General features: G+C 56.7%; 2 protein-coding genes across 5 annotated transcripts in view; both read left to right on the top strand.

The window, feature by feature from the left end:
* Positions 1 to 2,414, top strand: part of TMED9 (transmembrane p24 trafficking protein 9) — a gene marked incomplete at its 5' end in the record, with an annotated part of 2,546 nt that extends 132 nt beyond the window's left edge. Inside the window, 3 exons of the mRNA XM_025860852.1 lie at positions 1 to 126; positions 485 to 631; positions 1,555 to 2,414. The exon at positions 1 to 126 is cut by the window's left edge and continues 132 nt beyond it. Of these exons, the coding sequence (XP_025716637.1) occupies positions 1 to 126; positions 485 to 631; positions 1,555 to 1,704 (423 nt within the window). The remainder of the gene's footprint in view (positions 127 to 484; positions 632 to 1,554) is intronic.
* Positions 2,415 to 5,105: 2,691 nt separating this feature from the next.
* Positions 5,106 to 17,431, top strand: B4GALT7 (beta-1,4-galactosyltransferase 7). Of its 4 annotated transcripts, XM_025860847.2 has the most exons (7): positions 5,113 to 5,298; positions 7,111 to 7,272; positions 8,812 to 9,174; positions 11,656 to 11,881; positions 12,855 to 12,938; positions 13,212 to 13,316; positions 13,700 to 17,431. In XM_025860847.2, the coding sequence occupies exons 1-7, from the start codon at positions 5,249 to 5,251 to the stop codon at positions 13,853 to 13,855; spliced, it is 1,146 nt and encodes a 381-aa protein (XP_025716632.1). In that variant the 5' UTR covers positions 5,113 to 5,248; the 3' UTR covers positions 13,856 to 17,431. The 4 variants fall into 4 exon arrangements, with proteins under 4 accessions (XP_025716633.1, XP_025716632.1, XP_025716636.1 ...); XM_025860848.2 differs by lacking the exon at positions 13,212 to 13,316 and having other exon boundaries at positions 5,106 to 5,298; XM_025860850.2 differs by lacking the exon at positions 7,111 to 7,272 and having other exon boundaries at positions 5,126 to 5,298.
* The last annotated feature ends 566 nt before the right edge of the window (positions 17,432 to 17,997 follow it).

Here is a 17,997-nt window from a genome sequence, read left to right as displayed (position 1 = left end):
GTCATCCTGGCCCGGCAGTATGGCTCTGAAGGCAGGTTCACTTTCACCTCCCATACCCCTGGCGAACACCAGATCTGTCTTCACTCCAATTCTACCAAGTTCTCCCTTTTTGCTGGAGGCATGCTGGTGAGTGGAACCACGTGGGATTTGTAGCTTTCAAGCTCTAGAGCCCGGTCAGGGCTGGAGACTTGGTGGTGCTTTGGGTGTAAGATGAGTATGTCCGATTTTGTGTTTCCTAATAATTCTGGGTTTCCAGTGAACATCCAGGCACAGTTGCTGAGCTCCTTGTGTATGCCTTGGTCCAAGGCTAAGCCAAGCTGCTTCTTGCCTGTTTTCCCAGAGCCCCGTAGGGCCAAACACTGAGGAGGTCTCAGCATTGGCTAAGTGCACAAATGAAGGAAGGTGGGGGACCAGCTGTCAGCCCCTGGCAGGAAGTTGGGGCAGGGCTGCCTGATTTCTTCTTATCTTCCTTGTCTGTCCACAGAGAGTACACCTGGACATCCAGGTGGGGGAACATGCCAACGACTATGCAGAAATTGCTGCCAAAGACAAGCTGAGTGAGTTGCAGCTCCGGGTGAGACAGTTGGTGGAGCAGGTGGAGCAGATCCAGAAAGAGCAGAACTACCAACGGGTATGTCGGGCAGGAGCTTCTGCGTGGGCTTCATCCCAGATGCCTTCCCCTGGCTCAGCCAGAAGTTGCATGCTGGTCGGATTCATTTTGAAACCCAAGGGATTTACCTGTCTGTGCTGCTCTGCAAGTCTAAAAGGCGGGGTGGGTACCACTCACTCCCGTTTGTAACCAAGGAGATAGGCTCTTAAGAGGCTGTCATTGCTCTAAATCACAGTGACACATGCCCAGTGACAAGAGCGGGAATTGATGCTAATACCATGGGTGTTATTTCCGTGCCTCCAGGTGCTTCTAGGACCAGCTATTTCATACTCACTTGTGTCGGGGAAGCAGGATGGGACCATGAATGAATCTGTGACAATGAGGACTATTACGTGTCTAAGCCTCAGGGACCTCAAGTTAATTGTCAGCTGAGGGCAGCGTTGCAGATAATGCTAGCCCTGGGTTTTAAAAGAAGCAATGTGAATTTTTCCGGGTTTTAAATATTGGCAAAACACATGTATGTGCCAGATGCCACTACGGGGCCACCAGTTTGCAGCTTGTGCCCACAATCCTCAAGGAGCAGCTAGGGAGAGCTGGGCAGAGAGATCAGAGCAAGTCCACTCCTAAGTGCTAGAGGACAGCTCTGATGGAGTGATACTGCAATGACTTTACCTCTCCACCAAGCTCCAGGATAGGACCAGCGGAGTGCTGTCCCTGACAGAGGAGCAGACAGACTTAAATGAGTGGGTTCCCTGAGGCCCTCTGGCTGGGGAGGATGAAAGCAGTCCCCAGGTGGGGGGTTTCTTTGACTCTTTGCAGGTACTTGACTGGAACCTGAGCAGAGCTGGTTGGCCCTGGGGCACCCTCTGGGAAGGGAATCCGGCAGTTAAAGTGGCGCCTGGTGGGGCCCAGCGAACTTGAGCTCCTCTTCCCTTCTCCTGCAGTGGCGAGAGGAGCGCTTCCGGCAGACCAGCGAGAGCACCAACCAGCGGGTGCTGTGGTGGTCCATCCTGCAGACCCTCATCCTCGTAGCCATCGGCGTCTGGCAGATGCGACACCTTAAAAGCTTCTTTGAAGCAAAGAAGCTGGTGTAGCCATCCCAGGCCTCACAGGCCATCCTTCCTCCCGGGCTGGGGGAGAAAGGGCCTCCTGGAACTGATTTCTCTCTGGCAGGAGGACTGGTTCCGAGCCGTGGATATCTGGAGGGGAGAGGGGCTACAGGCACCCCAGGCACAAGCTTAGGGCAGCAGCTTGGCTGGCTGATACTGAGCAGGTGGTGGGCCAATGCCTGCCCCCTCCCCCGGGATCTGAGCCCTTTGCAGTAATCACTCAGGGGCCAAGCCACTGGGAGCCCCGTTGGCACCTCAGAATCACAGTGTTACTGATCAGGGACGTGAGGCTATTGTCTGGGGTGGCTGGGGGAGGGGAGCGGGTGGGCGAGCCAGTCTTTTTTTCTGTCTTCCTTTGCTAACGTGGGATTTTGCGCAGGTTGGGGTGTGGCTGTGATTCCTTGCCACCCTGGGAACCTCACTATACCCTCCTTGGGCCCAGACTGCTGATCCAGGATGTGTGTGTCAATGGAGGGGAGGGGTGGAGGGGGTTGCAGTGTGGGGAAAGTAGCCCTGAGGTTGACCTCAGCTTCTCAAATTGGTTGTCCTTTGGGGGGCTTGAGGAACTGGGGTCAAGCCAAGCAGAGGCCTTGGTGCTGGTTGGGGATGGGGCCTGCAGAGTCTTAGTTACGGATTTCATTTTCAATAAGTCTAGGTTTGTTACATTGGTTTCCCAATTAAAAAAAAAAAAGTGACTTCTCGTCCAGTGTAGTTACTATAGTGGCCGTAACACGGAGGTACTCGGGGAATGTCAGTTCTGCCACTGTGTACCTCACGTTCCAAGATGAAAATCCACCTGTGAACTTTGGTCCTCTTAGCCTCTCTCCACCTTCCCGCAGCAGGGGATAGCGGGTCTGCCCAAGACCATAAAACAAGTGACTTGTGGGCTTGGTGCTCAGATTTATACCATTTTCCTCTGTTTCCACTCCCTTGAGATACAAGTGGCCTCCCTGCGTTTCCAGAACAGGTGGACGGCATTGTCACGGTGCTGCCAGGAGGGGCCTCATCCGTAAAGGTAGTCGGCATTGAACAGAAGAGTGCAGCGGGTTTGGGGAGGACAGAAGTCCCTGGGCTGGTGGGCATGAGGATGTTGATGGTCTTAACCAATAGCACGGGATTTCAGCAAGGACTGTGAAGGAGAGGAAGGATTCTGAGGTAAGAAGGCAGAGCCGGGGAGTTGGGGGCATTGGCAAATGGAGGTCGACGGCACGGTTTCCACTGGAGTTCAGGATTTTATTTTATTTTACTTCTTTTTAAAGATTTTATTTATTTGACAGAGAGATAGCAAGAGCAGGAACACAAGCAGGGGGAGTGGGAGAGGGAGAAGCAGGCTTCCCGCAAAGCAGGGAGCCCGATGCGTGGCTCGATCCTAGGACCCTGGGATCATGACCTGAGCCCAAGGCAGATGCATAATGACAGTCACCCAGGCGCCCCAGGATTTTATTTGAGAGAGAGCACAAGCAGGGGGAGCGGCAGGCAGAGGGAGAAGCAGGCCCCCCCAGACGCGGGACTTGATCCCAGGACCCTGGGATCAAGACCTGAGTCAAAGGCCAACTGAGCCACCCAGGCAGCCCCTGTGGAGATAAATTTGAGGAAGGTTAACCCAGCAGTGTGAGAGAAAGAGATGGGGGGCGGGGGGACCAGTTTGCAGACTACTCGAACTGCCAGGTGGATGTGATCTGACCTCATATTGCCACCTAGACCACCTCCACATTAAAAACAAGACGCTTTTATAGAACAGCTTTGGAATTACAGAAAAATTGTATAAAATAGTTCCCCCCATTATTAATGTCATGCATCAGTTTGGCACGTTTGTTAAGAAACAATATCGATACATTATTTTTCACTGAAGTCCATACCATATGTAGATTTCTTTAGCCATTGCCTAAACCTTTTGTTTGTTTCAGGATCCCATCCAGGATACCACATTACATTTAGCCCCTTCTTCGCTGTGACAGTTTCTCAGAATTACTTTGCTTATTATTACCTTGACAGTTTAGGAGTACAGTTCAGGTTTTTTGTAGAATGTTCCTCAATTGGGATTTGTCTGCTATTTCATGATTAGACTGGAGTTCTGAGTTTGAAAGAAAGACCAAAAATGTGCCATTCTCATTCCATCATATCTATAGTGCTGATTATCAACATGACTGTGGGTGTCACCGTTTGAAATTAATTTTTATGTGAAATCTGATTTCTTGAGACAAATCAGATCTGACACTAGTGGGGCTTCATTCTGATGTGACAATTAGCTGGGCCGAATCGAGCTGTCCCCTTGAGGTGGGTTTGTGCTTTCAGATCACAGTCCCACCTCCCTGCTACTGTCACTGGCCTTACTGGACTGGTCTCTGCAGGGGGTCAGCCTCCCCTGTGTCATCAGCGAACCTAGGCTGCATTTGCCAAGGCTCTGTTCTAGGGTGCAGTGCAATGGCAGAGTTTAGCAGCGAGGTCCCTGGTGGGTATATGCTGGGTTTAACGGAGAAAGGGGGCTGCTGGGGTGACTAAATTCCTCACCGACAGTAAAGTCCTTTTGGAAGCAGCAACTGCAACCAAGGTATCTTGGTTTACACCCTGAATTGCCTCTCTCTGCCCCAGCTTTTCAAGTGGGCAGAAGTACACTACTCGTAGGGACTGAATGAGAGAACGGGAGTAAAGAATTTAGAACCATGCCTGGCACCTAGTAAGCACTCAGTAGATGTTAGCTATTTATTTGGGAGCTTCACATTTGCCTAAGAGCAGGGGAGATCAAGCCCCACGAGCTCTGTTGCTGTCTTTTCCCAGGTGGGAGGCTGGCCCAGCCGGGTAAGTTCCCACTGTGCCAGGGAAGATAAGTATAAGAACTTCGTCTTATACTCCCCCTTCAGTGTTCACCTCAACTCCAACAAAGTGCCCCCCTCCCGCATAATAACTTGTCACTGACATCGGGTTGACTATATGCCCAGCACCCACCAAGTATGTTGGTCTGTCCTCCTTCAACCCAAGCAACCACGTCGGTCAGGGACTATTTATGCACGCAAGTGAGGAAACATTTGCAAGGGGATGGTGCCTTGCCCCCTAGGGCTTGGGGTCTCTGCTTGGCCCGAGGCTGAGCCCCGAGCCTGGCCTTGCCCCACTCCTAGCTTGCTGCGGAGGAAGAATGCACCACCAACTGGGGCCGGGAAGAGGAGGAGGGTGCGGATCGTCATCCCAGAGCGCCGGTTTGGAAGCCTGGAGTCTAAGTCCAGCACCGGCTCAGTGATTTGAGCCCCCTACGGGCTCTCGGTTTCTCGGGAGAACGAACGGGTCCCCGGCAGGGCAGTTGAGCCGTCCGGCGGTGGGAGCGCTTGGGCGTTCCTCGCACGCGGAACCTTTCACGCGGCGGCTTGGGGGAACGGACGGCGCGGCTGGAGCGGCGGACCCGGCGGACCGGGGGGCGGGGCGGACGGGGCGGGGCGGACGGGGCGGGGCCGGAGGCGGAGGCGCCGCGTAGGCCCGGAGGCCGGGCCGGCCCGGCTGGGAGCTCGAGTCCCATGCGCCGACACCTCCCCCCACGATGTTCCCCTCCCGGAGAAAAGCGGCGCAGCTGCCCTGGGAGGACGGCAGGTGAGCGGCGGCGGCCGGCCCGGGCCCCGTCCTCCCGGGTGCCGATCCTTTCCGGGCCGCCCCGCGGAATCTAGGAGCCCGAGGCCGTCGCGTCCCCGTCTGCGGGGCTTCCTGAGGGTCTGTGGTTCTCCTTGTGGGTCCCTGTCTCTCTGGGTCCGGGTCGCCGTCTCTCCGTGTGGGTCTCTGTTTCTCGCGGTCTCCGTCGCTCCGCAGGTCTCCGTCCCTCCGCGGGTCCGTATTTCTCCGGTGACTTCCCCTTGTGAGTTTCTGTCCCTCGCTTTGCGAGGCTCTGTCTCTCCGCTCCGTGTCGCTCTTTGTGTCTGTGGTTTTCCACTGGCGTCTGTGTTCGTGCGGGTCTCTGACTCCATTGACCTCTCCCCACTGGATCTCTGTCTTTCTGTCTGCCCCGGGCCCTGAGGGTCGTTCTGCCTTGTCTCTGGGCTCCCGCTTCCCCCCTTCACGTCTACGTAGCCTCATACCCTACCCTCTCTCACGCTTCCCCAGCTTTTGCTGACCGCCCAGAAGCTTTTCCGACCAGATCGAAGCTCTGGATGCTGTGCCTGGCAGGCCCCTGCCTGGCACATACTAGGCACTCTGCACACGTAATGCTGGTTCATTTCCGGTGCAGCTGTACTCGAGTGGGACCTGCTCCATGGGTTAGGTGTGAGCTGGATCCAGACCTTAGCTAGTGATGTTCTCCACTAAAGCAGAATCAGGGTAGGGGAGCCATTTGCCCATCTAGATTCGGGGGGACACCCACACTTCATTCTTAAGATGTGCCCGCAAAACTCTTCTCACCCAGAACACCGGATAGCGGGTGTCCGGAGACCCAGTGAATGACACCTCATTCCCTGTATGTCTCTTGAGTTTGCCAGGTGCCAAAAGATTCTGAAATATAGTGGGCACAACTCTTTCGTTTGGGGCATTTTTCCGACTTGGTGTTGAAGTCGGAAGACAGGAATATAAGAGAAGGAAAGCCTGGATAGTGGAGTGAGCCCTGGGCGGCAATCCTCTTTAATAGCCATGTGACCCAGAACAGATCACTAAATCTTTCTGACCTCAGCTTTTCCATCTCTGAAACAGGGATCATAATATCTACTCTGCAGGGCTGCATGAGGATTAAAAGAGATCACATCCGTAAAGCTCTTGACACTGTGCCTTGCACAGAGGAGGTGTCTAACGGGTCCCTTTGCATTTGGGAAGTGCTGTTAACCAGAGCAGCTGATATTCAAACCTGTATCACTAAGATTTTTGTAAGGAAAGAGAGGAAAGGTAATGGAGGAGAAGTTCCATTTCCTGATCCCTTTCCATAAACCTTTGGAACATACCTGTGTTCCCCAAAAAAGTTACCCATGTCAATTCCTGCTTTGGACCCAGGGGGTTCAAAGGTCCATGCAACCGATGCAGGCTAGTGTAGCAATCGAGAGTGCTGGCTCTGGAGCCAGCCTGCCTAGATTTGAATCTGCCTTTTCTAGCCTTGGGCACAGACTGATGGAGACAAAAAAACCTCCTCTGGTCTGCCCCTCAGAGCAGGGTGCCCCGGGGCCTGGGAGCCGGTGGGCCTGCAGATCTGGAGTTTGCCACCAGGTGGCGCCAGGAGCTCTAAGTGTCCACTTGTCCTGAGGAATTGAGATTTGGTTCTGAATTCAGTTGCTCAGGGATTTGGGCCCTTAGAGCCCAAAGGATAGGATTGCCTACAAGAACGTGATCCTGGAAAGGGAAGCTGGACTGAAGGAACAGCCTGTGAAGTTGCACAGAGTGCCCAAGCCATGCCAAACCCCCGGATAACGGTCACTGCTTCTTTTCCCAAAGGTGGGATGTTTCTTCATGTCCGTATTCCCGGTCTCCATCCCACCCCCAGAGAGAGCCCCGAGGGCGAAAGAGAATCTGTAGAGGTTCCAGCCTTCCCAAGCCACTGGCAGGATTGGGCTCCGCTCCTCCCCAGCGGAGAGCCCTACCACAGGACAATGGGGGGTAAGTCAGAAGCCCTGTCTTACCTGGCCACCTCTCTGCTGTGTGTGGGACCTGGCTGCAGGGCTGCTGGCTTCCAGGTTGTGCTCTAGAGAAAGTCAGGAGCTGTTCTGGCTCTGGTGTGTGACTTAAAGCATGTCCCTGACAGCTTGAACCTTTCCTGTGACTCGCCTAGCAAACCCTCTGTTGTCTAAACTGGGGCCGCAGGCAGAAACTGATGACCTGCAGGGGAAGACAGTGAGCAGGGACACAAGTGATTGCAGAGACACAAGTGATTACAGATAAGAGCTCTGAAGAGGGAAGGCCCAGAGGCCATGGAGGGAGTGCTCTGTCAGTTTGTGCGCACGTTGAGGGGTTGGCTCTGCGGGCCCTGGCGTTGGAATTGAGGTAGAGGGACCGTGCTGGCCATGACATGGGAGGTTGGCCCCAGAGGATCAGCAGCGGGCTTCTAGGCAGATAAAATAAGGAAGGGCACAGCAGACTGTGTGAGGGCTGGAGCAGGAAGGACTATGGTGAGTGGCGAAGCTCTGGGTTACCCCACACGTGCCCTGGGTGAGTGGTAGGGAGCAACTCAGGTCGAATTTGTGCCGCCTGCCAGCTAACTGGTGACTCCTAAAGGCAATAAAGCCAAGTGTTTTGCAGGTTATTGCAGGGGGAGTAGATTGAGGAAGATTGCTTTTTCTTAGGTTGCTCAGCTCCTTCGCGATCCTCAGCAAAGGGATCAGGTGAATCCCACCTTCCTAACCTAGAGAGCAGCCTCTCCAAGCACTACCTCGGTGTCCAGGCCATTCAGTGGCGCTGGCCGCTTCTAAACCCAGCCTGGGTTCCATTCCTGGCGTGCATCTTCCTTTCCCTCTTCCGTCTCTCATCTCTTGTCGCATGGGCTGCCTCTTGGACTGAAGCTTTGAGACTCGTTCAGTGAACTGCCACTGGCCATTTGGGCCTTGTGTTGTTTTGGAGGCAGATCCGATCTTCCCAGAGTCAACTCAGGTCTCTTCCCTGGGACGGATATCGGCCCTGGCCCCTGCCTTGGGGGTCTTTCTTGTGTGAGAAGCAGGATGAAGCCAAGGTTTCATCTAGGGGTAAACCGACAGGGGAGCGCGGTTGGAAGGCAGTGGATGGGACCTCTAAGGCGGCACTCCTGCCGTCGGCTCGAGCTTTGGACCTCCAGCCATTGTCCTGGGGAGGGGCAGGTACAAGGCACAAGGAGTCTCATCCCTGACCTCCAGCAGCTCTTGGTCTGACCTGGACTCACTCACAGAAAGTAAAGGGGTGTGAAGGAACTGGGGCAGCTCTGCCCCGGGGATGGAGGGCTTCCTGGAGGCGGCGTGACAGAGGCTGGGCCCAGAGCAGTGAGCAGGATTCTTATGCGAGGTAGCAGCATGAACAAAAGCATTCAAGTGTTGGCTTCTGCACTAACTCCCAGGCGCTTGGGGCAGACCGGTCCTGTGTGCCCAACTTGGGGGGAAGCCAGAGGAGGGGCCTGTCAGAGGGCCCCTGGCACCACCCGCCCTCCTGACCCTGTCCCTGCTCTTGTCCCAGGTCCAGGTTGCTGCCCAGCGGCCTCCCTCGGAAGTGCTCCGTCTTTCACCTCTTCGTTGCCTGTCTCTTACTGGGCTTCCTCTCCCTGCTCTGGCTGCAACTCAGCTGCTCTGGTGACGTGGCCCGGGCAGCCAGGGGACAAGGGCAGGAGACCCCAGGCCCACCCCAGTCCTGCCCCCCAGAGCCGCCTCCTGAGCACTGGGAAGAAGACTCATCCTGGGGCCCCCACCGCCTGGCCGTGCTGGTGCCCTTCCGCGAGCGCTTTGAGGAGCTCCTGGTCTTTGTGCCCCACATGCATCGCTTCCTGAGCAGGAAGAAGATCCAGCACCACATCTACGTGCTCAACCAGGTGGACCACTTCAGGTAGGGGCGGCCTCCTGATTCAACAGGCCCTCTCCAGGTCCTCACCTTGCCCTGGCCCCTCGGACTCCTCCCTTTCCCACAGGAGTCCTATGCCAGGGGGGTCTCTGGCCTGTGAAAGCTCCCCCCATCCCTGGGGAGCAGTGGCGCCTGGGGCGGGAGGAGCAGTAATGTTTTTTTAAAAGGATTTGTTTATTTATTTGAGAGACAGAAAGAACGAGCAGGTGGGAGGGGCAGAGGGAGAGAGAGAATCTCAAGCGGACTCCCCACTGAGCACAGAGCCCGATGCGGGGCTCGATCTTACCACCCTGAGATCATCACCTGAGCCGAAGAGTCGGACACTTAACTGCCTGAGCACCCCCCGCCCCAGGTGCCCTGATACCCATTTTGCAAAGATGACCACAGCTCCTGTATGAGGAATAGCTTTTACCTGGACACCAGAGGGGTGCTGGGTGGTCAGAGGTGAGGGTGTCTTGGCTCTGGGGGAGATGTGGTGGGGAGGAGCTTTCTAGTGGATTGGCTGTGGGTATTCAGGGAAGGGCTGGTCAAGACCACAGCTTCGAAGCTGCTCTGGTGTTACTCTGAGGTCGTTGCCCTTTACCACGCCTCGCTCCGCTGGGACAGGTCCAAAGGCTGGGGCCCCACCCGGCCCTTTAGGCCACAGTTGCCCCAGTTTTCACAGCCCACCCTCCTGGTCCTCACTGTCTCCTCCCCCAGCTTGGATTCCACAGTCCATCGGTAGCATCAGTCCCTCGGCCCATGGGCCACAGAATGTGGCTGGAGAGGTGGCTGGTCTTCCTGGCAGTGGAGGGCCTGCCTGGAGCCCCGCGCTCCTCTGGCCTGCTGCCTCTCCGCTCTCTGACGCAGCTCTGCCCCCTCTCTCCTCTCCTCCTCCTCCTCAGCCTCGGCTGATGACTTTGCTTCCTGTGTGAGGAAACAGAACCAGCTGGAAGAGAGCGCGCCCTGGTGCCCACCAGCCTAGGCGCCCGCCATGCTGAGAATGCCCTGTCCCAGCCCCTCCACTTGGGCCCCCGATCCCCTTCTCTCTATGCTGTTCAAGGACATGGCTCTAGCCACGGCTTCTTTCTCGCCCGCACCAATGGGCACCTGCTGCAGCACGCCCACTGAGATAGCGCCCAATTAAAAAAGACAAGACCCTGTGACCTCCCATCACCATTTCTCTGCTCCCCTTTGTAGCAGACCCCCCCCCCCCACGCTCTCTGGAACCTCCTCTGTTCCAGCGTTTACCCCCATCATGACATGGAGGCAGCTCTCGCCGATACCACCAGTGAGCCCCAGTGAGCCCACTGCCATGCCCTAAAGCCTCCCCTCCCTGACCTCTTGAGTTGGTGCTCTTGGGGCTCAGCGCCTCAGCATCCTCTTTTCTGGCTCCAGTCACTCCCTGGGGGTTTTCGGTTGGTCTCAGGGCGCTAAACCCCACCCGTACCCTGCTGACCACCCCCCCAAGTCTGTATTTTCCTGACCGCCAGAACCGCACGTGCAACCACCTGCGTCACCCTCCTTCTGGGGGTGTCGGGCAGCTGAGGCTTAACATGATCAAAACCACATTTCTGAATTCCCACCCGCCCCCCTTCCCCATTTCAGGAGCTGCCCGCTCCTCGCTTCTGCTTGCTCAGGCCAGAAAGCCTCAGAATCATTCTCAACCCCCCTCTTTCCCTCGCGCGGTGCGTCCGGACCCTCAGAATACATCTAGAACTTGCCCCCTTCTCACCGCCCCCCTGAGCTAAATCACTACTGTCTCCTGCCTAAATGAGTGTAGGAGCCTCCCAACCCGACTGCCTGCTCCCGCCCCTGATCCTCCCGTCTCTTCCCAACACCCCAGCTGGCGTGACCCCGTTACACGCCAAGACACAGCACGTCCTGCCCCTGCTTCGAGCCCATGGCTCCTGCGTCTTCCTGCGGGTCACAGCCCCAACCTGCCAGGGCCCTTCCCCAGCCGCATCCCTTAAGCCCTCCTCGGTCCCTCTGCTCTTGCCTCAGGCCTTGTCGGTTGCTTTCACCTCTGCTCGGAGCCCCATCCCCTCCACTCCTCTCCCCTGCCACCCTGTTATCCTGCCCCCCATCCCCCTTGTCTGAAAGAACACTGCCCCGCCCCCCAGCGGGCTCCCCCTTCCTCGCCCTGCTGTTCTTTCCTCCGCGGCTCACCAGGGTCTGGCTGGGCACATACTTATTTTTTTCCCTTATAAGCATGTCAGCTCCCAGAAGACAGGGCTTTGATTTCTCAGTGCGGGCACTGCAGTGATCCGGGCGGTTTCCGGCACGTGGTGGGGGCTCGGTGGACCTGTGTGCGCTGAGCCCGGGGCGGGGGGGCGCAGGCGTGCAGCCGGGCAGCCCCCCAGGGAAGGCGGCGTCGGGCGCCGGGCGCCGGGCCGGGTGCTGCGGAGGACAGGCTCCCACTCACCGTCGGCGGGGAGAGCAAGCCCCGCCGCCCGCCCGCTCAGCCTCTGCCAACCCCCTGCGCAGGTTCAACCGCGCGGCCCTCATCAACGTGGGCTTCCTGGAGACCAGCAACAGCACGGACTACATCGCCATGCACGACGTGGACCTGCTGCCCCTCAACGAGGAGCTGGACTACGGCTTCCCCGAGGCCGGGCCCTTCCACGTGGCCTCCCCGGAGCTCCACCCGCTCTACCACTACAAGACCTACGTGGGCGGCATCCTGCTGCTCTCCAAGCAGCACTACCAGCTGGTGAGGCCCAGAGCCAGGGGGCGCCCGCCTGCAGGAGCCCGGGAGCAGCCCACCACATGGGAGACTTGGTTAGGGAGGCCGCGGCCGGGAGCGGGAGCCCCGGCCGGGAGCGGGAGCCCCGGTACCAGCTGGCTTCAGAACAGAACACTGGGGGTGGGAGGGGGGCCGGCTCCTTGGCTCTCAGACTGGACCGGTCTGGGTGGGGCCGGGGGACGGTCTGGCTTCAGGAGCGGCTGGCCCAGCCTCTCAGATGAGGGTCCCCCGACACCATCTCATGCGCCATCTCTCAGCTCGGCTTTCTCGGCGGAGTGGATTTATTTTCAGACACTCAACCGGCAGGGTGCTTGTACCTGCGCCCCGCGCCCACCTAGGCCCGGGTTCAGTGGAAGATGAAGTACCTTCTCCAGCAACCCAGACAGGAGTCCCAGAACTGCATCTTGCTGCCTCTTGATTGGCCTGACTTGAGTCAGGGGCCCACCCTGAGTCAGGGGTTGTGGCTGGAGGTCGGTTGGGGGGGGAACCAAGTGGCTTAGACCCCCGTTTCTTGCACCTCTTTTCAGGCTGTGGCTGAAGCCAGCTTTATGTAAATGAAGCTCCAGGTCGGGTAGCAGAAAACGGTGCTGCCACAGAGCCCAGCTGTCCCCATCCCCCCAGGGAGAGACCAGGGCAGAGCGTCCCCGGGAGAAGCGGGGGCATGGGACAGGCAGAAGTCAAGCACGAGCTGGCACTTCTGCCCATCACCAGCTCCCCGGAGAGGTGCCTTCCTGCCAGCCAGACCTTTTTGAGAAACTGGTCATCTCACACAAGTTCAGGGCCCCATTAGAACAGGCAGAGGGACTGGGTGTCCATTCGAACCTCCACGGGGCGGGGGGGGGCGGGGAAGAGCAGGGGGCCTTGGCAGACTCCCAAGTGGTAGGAGACCAGGGAGTGCTCCTGGGAGGATGGGGCAAGTGACACTCCCTGTCTCTATTAGTGCAACGGGATGTCCAACCGCTTCTGGGGCTGGGGCCGTGAAGATGACGAGTTCTACCGCCGCATCAAAGGGGCCGGGCTGCAGGTAATGTCCCCCCAAGGGCTCCCCCCCTCTTCAGCCTTTGTGGCTGCCCTGAGGTTCCCTTCTCTGGCTCAGATGAGGTTCCTGGGGCTTGGAGATGGCCCCCCCTGCCCTGCCACCGATGAGCACCTCTTTCTCCTGCTGAGTGGCAGTGCAGGCCCCTGCCTGTGGCCTTTGGCCCGTGGCCCATGGCAGGCGGGGGGACCCCGGAAGACTAGCGGTGAGGGCCAGAGCTCCGGGAGGGCGGCCTGACCCACCTTCCTTTGGCCTTCTTAGCTTTTCCGCCCCTCGGGAATCACAACTGGGTACAAGACATTTCGCCACCTGCATGACCCAGCCTGGCGGAAGAGGGACCAGAAGCGCATCGCCGCTCAAAAACAGGTGCTGGCAGGTCCCCTGATTGGGGCCGCATAGGTGGTGACATGGGGAAAGCAACAGGGCCAAGCCTTACCACCAAGCTCTCCTCGGGCCCAGATGGCCCTGTCCTCCCCTGCTTGGCCCAGCGTAGTCCCCGCTCTGGGGGCTGCCATGAGCACCTGGGTGCCGTGGGCCAGCCGAGACCTCAGGGCCCGGGCAGGCGGGGAGCAGGGGGAGGGACTGTGCTGTAGGTGCCGACTCCCAGGCAGACCTGTGACACAGGGACCACCATCCTGCACCCGGCCATATTGGCGCATCGGCTCTCGTACTTACCGCCGCGGTGCCGCTGGGGACAGTTAGCCGCCACACAGCCCTGAGTACGTGCCCTCTCCCCCTTCCCTTCCCAGGAACAGTTCAAGGTAGACCGGGAGGGCGGCCTGAGCACCGTGAAGTACCGCGTGGATTCCCGCACTGCCCTGTCGGTGGGCGGGGCCCCCTGTACTGTCCTCAACATCCTGTTGGACTGTGACAAGGCCGCCACCCCCTGGTGCATGTTTGGCTGAGCCGGCAGACAGTAAGGAAGCCTGTGCCCACAGGCCTCACAGCTCCTCAGGCTCAGGACAAAGCCTCAGGCCCGGCGCCCTACTCCAGTAGGACGTGGAGGGGCCCAAAGCAGCGCCTAGCAAGCCACCCGCTTGCAGCAGCCCCGCCCCCCTGGGGGCAGGCTGGACCCGGGACGCTGCTAGCAATGAACAGCAGTGGAGAGAGGCTGGAACACGGCTCCCACCTGGGACCGCCCGCCCCCTTCCTGCTTGCCCTGCTCTGCCCGCCTTGGCGTGCTTAGACCTTGGTTCCTTCCCCTGGACCGCGTTGGGCAGAAGCCAGGTGGCGGACATCGGTGGCCAGGCGATCCAGAAGGTTGGAACTGCAGAAACTGGCGTGCAGGTCCCACAGGAAGGGAACTGCGGAGGCCAGCTCCTGCTGGGTGTCAACTGTGCAGGAATGTGGGCCCCGTGTTGCCGGATCTTCTGATTTTTTCAAAAGAAACTAGAATTCTGGATTCTTACGTGAAATTGGGTACTTTTTAAACGCTAGCAACTAACTGAAACTTCAGAAAAGGATGGTGGACCAGACAAAACGTGTTGTGGACCACCAGTTTGTCGCCTGTGACCAAGCGGAGGGGGATGGGGCAAAAGATGGCACCTCCCTTAGTGATGAGCTGGCAAGGGGTTGGGACAGGGCTGGGGATGCCAAGGCCAGGGAAAGCTCAGGTGGGAGAGAAGCTGGATGGAGGGCAAGGTTCCTGCCACCTCCCACAGCCCTCCAGGCTTCGCTGCCCTTCTGGGCAGTCTGGTCCCTCTGGGGTCGGGGGGGCTTCATCCTGCCACACTGGGATGGACAGTCATAGATCCACAGGCCCAGACTCAGGGTAGGCAGAAGGTGCCGGCAAGGACCTGGTCGTAGCTTGAAGGTGGGAAGACCACGTCTCTGAGGTGGGAGGAAGAAGATGAGAAGCAGGAGAATCCTGGGTTGTTCCCACAAGCATGAGGGCAGATTAGCACTGATCACACGATGTCCAGGAGAAGCAAAGGAGGGGAGCCATGGGAGACCATGGAATTGGGGAGTGACCTTGGAGGAATTACCTGCAAGGAAGCCTGGGGCCAATGAGAGTGTGAGGTGAGGGGCTCTGCAAGGTAGAGCACTCCTTCAAGGCATCTGACTGCCAAAGATTTGGGCCAGAAGTCAGGAGAGTCTTGGGACCAGGGCAAATTGGTTTGTTTAACAATAAACAGGACACCTGAAATGCCAGAAGAAGGGAGTGAAGTCCCAGAGTTCGGGAGGGTGGATTCAACAGCTGTGCTCCAAAAAGACTACTCCTCTGAGGATGATCTCAGGGCTGCTGTGTACAGTTGTGGGGGTTGTGCACTGCATCACCTGAGCGGAGTGTGAGTACAATGTAACTATTCAGATGTCTAACAGAGGGTCCTTGTTATCCTAAAGTGACCTCTTCCAGCAGTTCAGCTTCACTCAGCATGGTGAGGGGCGAGCATAGGGCGATGACGGTGCAAGGGCAGTGGGAGGGACTTGGTCAACTTGAGGCCCAGGAGAGGGGAGTGAAGTGCTCCCTGTGGGCCAGTCTCTCGACAACCCTGGCTGCATCATCTTGGACTTCTATAACATGGAGGCAGAACGCCAACCTCTTTGGAGTTGGTGAGACTGGACGTGCCATCAGAGCCCCCAGCTCGGTACTCACCTAGCACGTAGCAAGACCCACAAGAATAGGGAGCTCCCTCCTTGCCACCTGCATGGAAGGAGTAGAATGAAGCAGGACCAGCTGCCTTGGCTGGGGAAGGCCCCCTACCCGCTCCCCCCATGGCCACTGCCACCACCTTCCAGGAGCCCAGAGGCACCCCGGGCCAGGCCTGATGCAGCCTGAATGTGCAGCCTCCGTGCTTCTCCAGCCGGGGCCTCCCCACCCACCCACCCCTGCCCCTCCAGCAGAGGAGGAGGAGGGGGCTGAGCGGTGGCTGGCTCGGGGAGGAAGTAGACAGCTTGGCACCTTGGTTGCCTGCTCCACGGGGGGAGCTGACATCCTTGTCTTGCCGGCCAGGACGTGGAGGAATTGGACCCAGGACATAGCTGGTGTGGCATTTGGCCAACCTGGTGGCTAGAATAGCACCTAGCCCTCAGGGGGCATTAACCACATACAGAAGTCTTGCCATTGCGTTCTCTCATGAAGCGTCTCTTTATCTAAGCTATCTCCTAATTATTCACCTGTTCTATAGACGAGGATGAAGCATAGAGTGGTAAGTAGCTTGCCAAGGTCAGAGAGCTGATACCTGGTGGAGCTTGGGATTTGGACCCCAAGACTTCGACTTGAGAGCCAGATTCCTTCATCCCTGGCCTGTACAGCAGGTGCCAAGAGACAGATGTTCCTTTCCTTCCAGACCTTCCCTCCTCTCCCCAGCCAGAGGGGGCCAATGGGAGGGCTGGTCAATGCTGTCTGGTGCCCCTCCCACCTCTGGGACAAAAGCAGAGCCAGGGGGGCGATCCACAGTGTCTGCCCCTTGCCGCCTCTGCCTGGGGTAAGGTGGGGATTTGCCTGTTGGAGAGGTCCCTTGGGACATTGGCGGCATCCACAGCATGGCATTCTGCCTGAGGAATGTACCAGGGGCTTGGGGAAGGCCTCCCCCAAAAGGCAGGATCTTGCTGGTGGAACCACATTGCAGTCCCAATGGGAAGGGTTCCAGAGAGATCATCAAGGACAAGGCAGAAACACACCGGAGACAGCGTGTCATGTTGAGGGACCTGGAAGCAGTTCAGGGTGTCCCTGGTACCCTGATGTGGTGTAGGAGTTGGGGGAGGTGGGCAGCAGAGGGAAGGCTAAGGTGACCCCTGAGGACCTGGGAAGGCCACACTGAGCAACATGTACATTATTCCGTGGGCGCAGGGGTTTCAAGCAGGAGAGAGTTTCTGAGCAGGGAGACATATGGTTAGGTCTGTGTTACAGAAAGATCCTTTGGGATCTAACACCCCGCCGGTCCGGGGGGGGTGGAGGATGGAGTCTGGGGGAGGGATAGCTTAGGCTGAACAAGACATGATGAAGCCAGACTGAGGCCAAACAAACAAGGACACTAGAAGAACTTAAGGCCACTGGCACCTAAAGCTACAGGAACCATTAAATTGGTCCAACTCCTAGCCAGACTAACATCAAACTTCACATTAAAGGTTTATATCAGTCCCTTTATCTAATAAATCATGCATTACAAGCCTTGCAAAAAGGCAAGAAAAAAAAACAGACTGAAAAAAGAGCAAGAATCAGAACCAAACTCAGATATGACACAGAGTTTGGAATTACAGATAGGAAATTTAAAATAACTATGACTCATATGTTAAGGGCTTGGGATATTATGATTTGTCAGAAATATATATTTGGTCATTCAGATGACCAAAATATATTTCTTCTCATATATTTGGTCTTCATCCATGGTTCCTGGCTCACAGCTCATAAAAACCCTTGGCATTTCCTCAGTAATAAGAACAATGGGATCATCTTTGGTTATAATATTTGGTCTTTTGTCCTCAGTTCTGGAAATCACTTGAGAGCCATAAAGGTGAAATGGGTGTCTTGTTATTCATGATAAGCCCCTTTATACTACAACTGAGTTTATCGGTCTTTTTTTCTAAGATTTATTTATTCATTTTAGAGAGAGAAAGTGCACAAGCAGGGGGAGGGGCAGCGGGAGAAGGAGAGAGAGAGAATCTCAAGCAGATTCAGTGCTGAGCTCATGGCCTGAGCCAAAACCAAGAGTCAGACGCTCAACTGACTGAGCCACCCAGGCGGCCCTCATTTTTAGCTTGAATAATTTGTGTGTGTGTGTGTGTGTGCACGCGCGCGCACGCGGATGCGCGTGCGTTCTTTAGGATTTTCTATATATGGGATTATGTAATATGTAAATAGAAATAGTTTTTCTTCTTTTCCAATATAGATGCCTTTAATTTCTTTTTATTGCCTACTTGCCATGGCTAGAACCTCCAGTACAATGTTGAATAGAAGTGACAAGAGCAGACATCCTTGTTTTTTTCTTGATCTTAGGGAGAAAGCTTTGTGTCTCAACATTAAGTATGATGTTAGCCCTGTGGTTTTTGTAGATATCCTTCAACAGGTTGAGGGAGTTCTCTTATATTTCAAATTTTTTGAGTG

Source organism: Callorhinus ursinus, unplaced genomic scaffold, assembly GCF_003265705.2.
Source record: "Callorhinus ursinus isolate GAN/ISIS: 27379988/994484 unplaced genomic scaffold, GSC_fseal_2.0 scaffold160, whole genome shotgun sequence".
Taxonomy (NCBI): domain Eukaryota; kingdom Metazoa; phylum Chordata; class Mammalia; order Carnivora; family Otariidae; genus Callorhinus; species Callorhinus ursinus.
The sequence above is the reverse complement of the archived record's forward strand: the minus strand, read 5'-3'. Positions and strand labels throughout refer to the sequence as shown.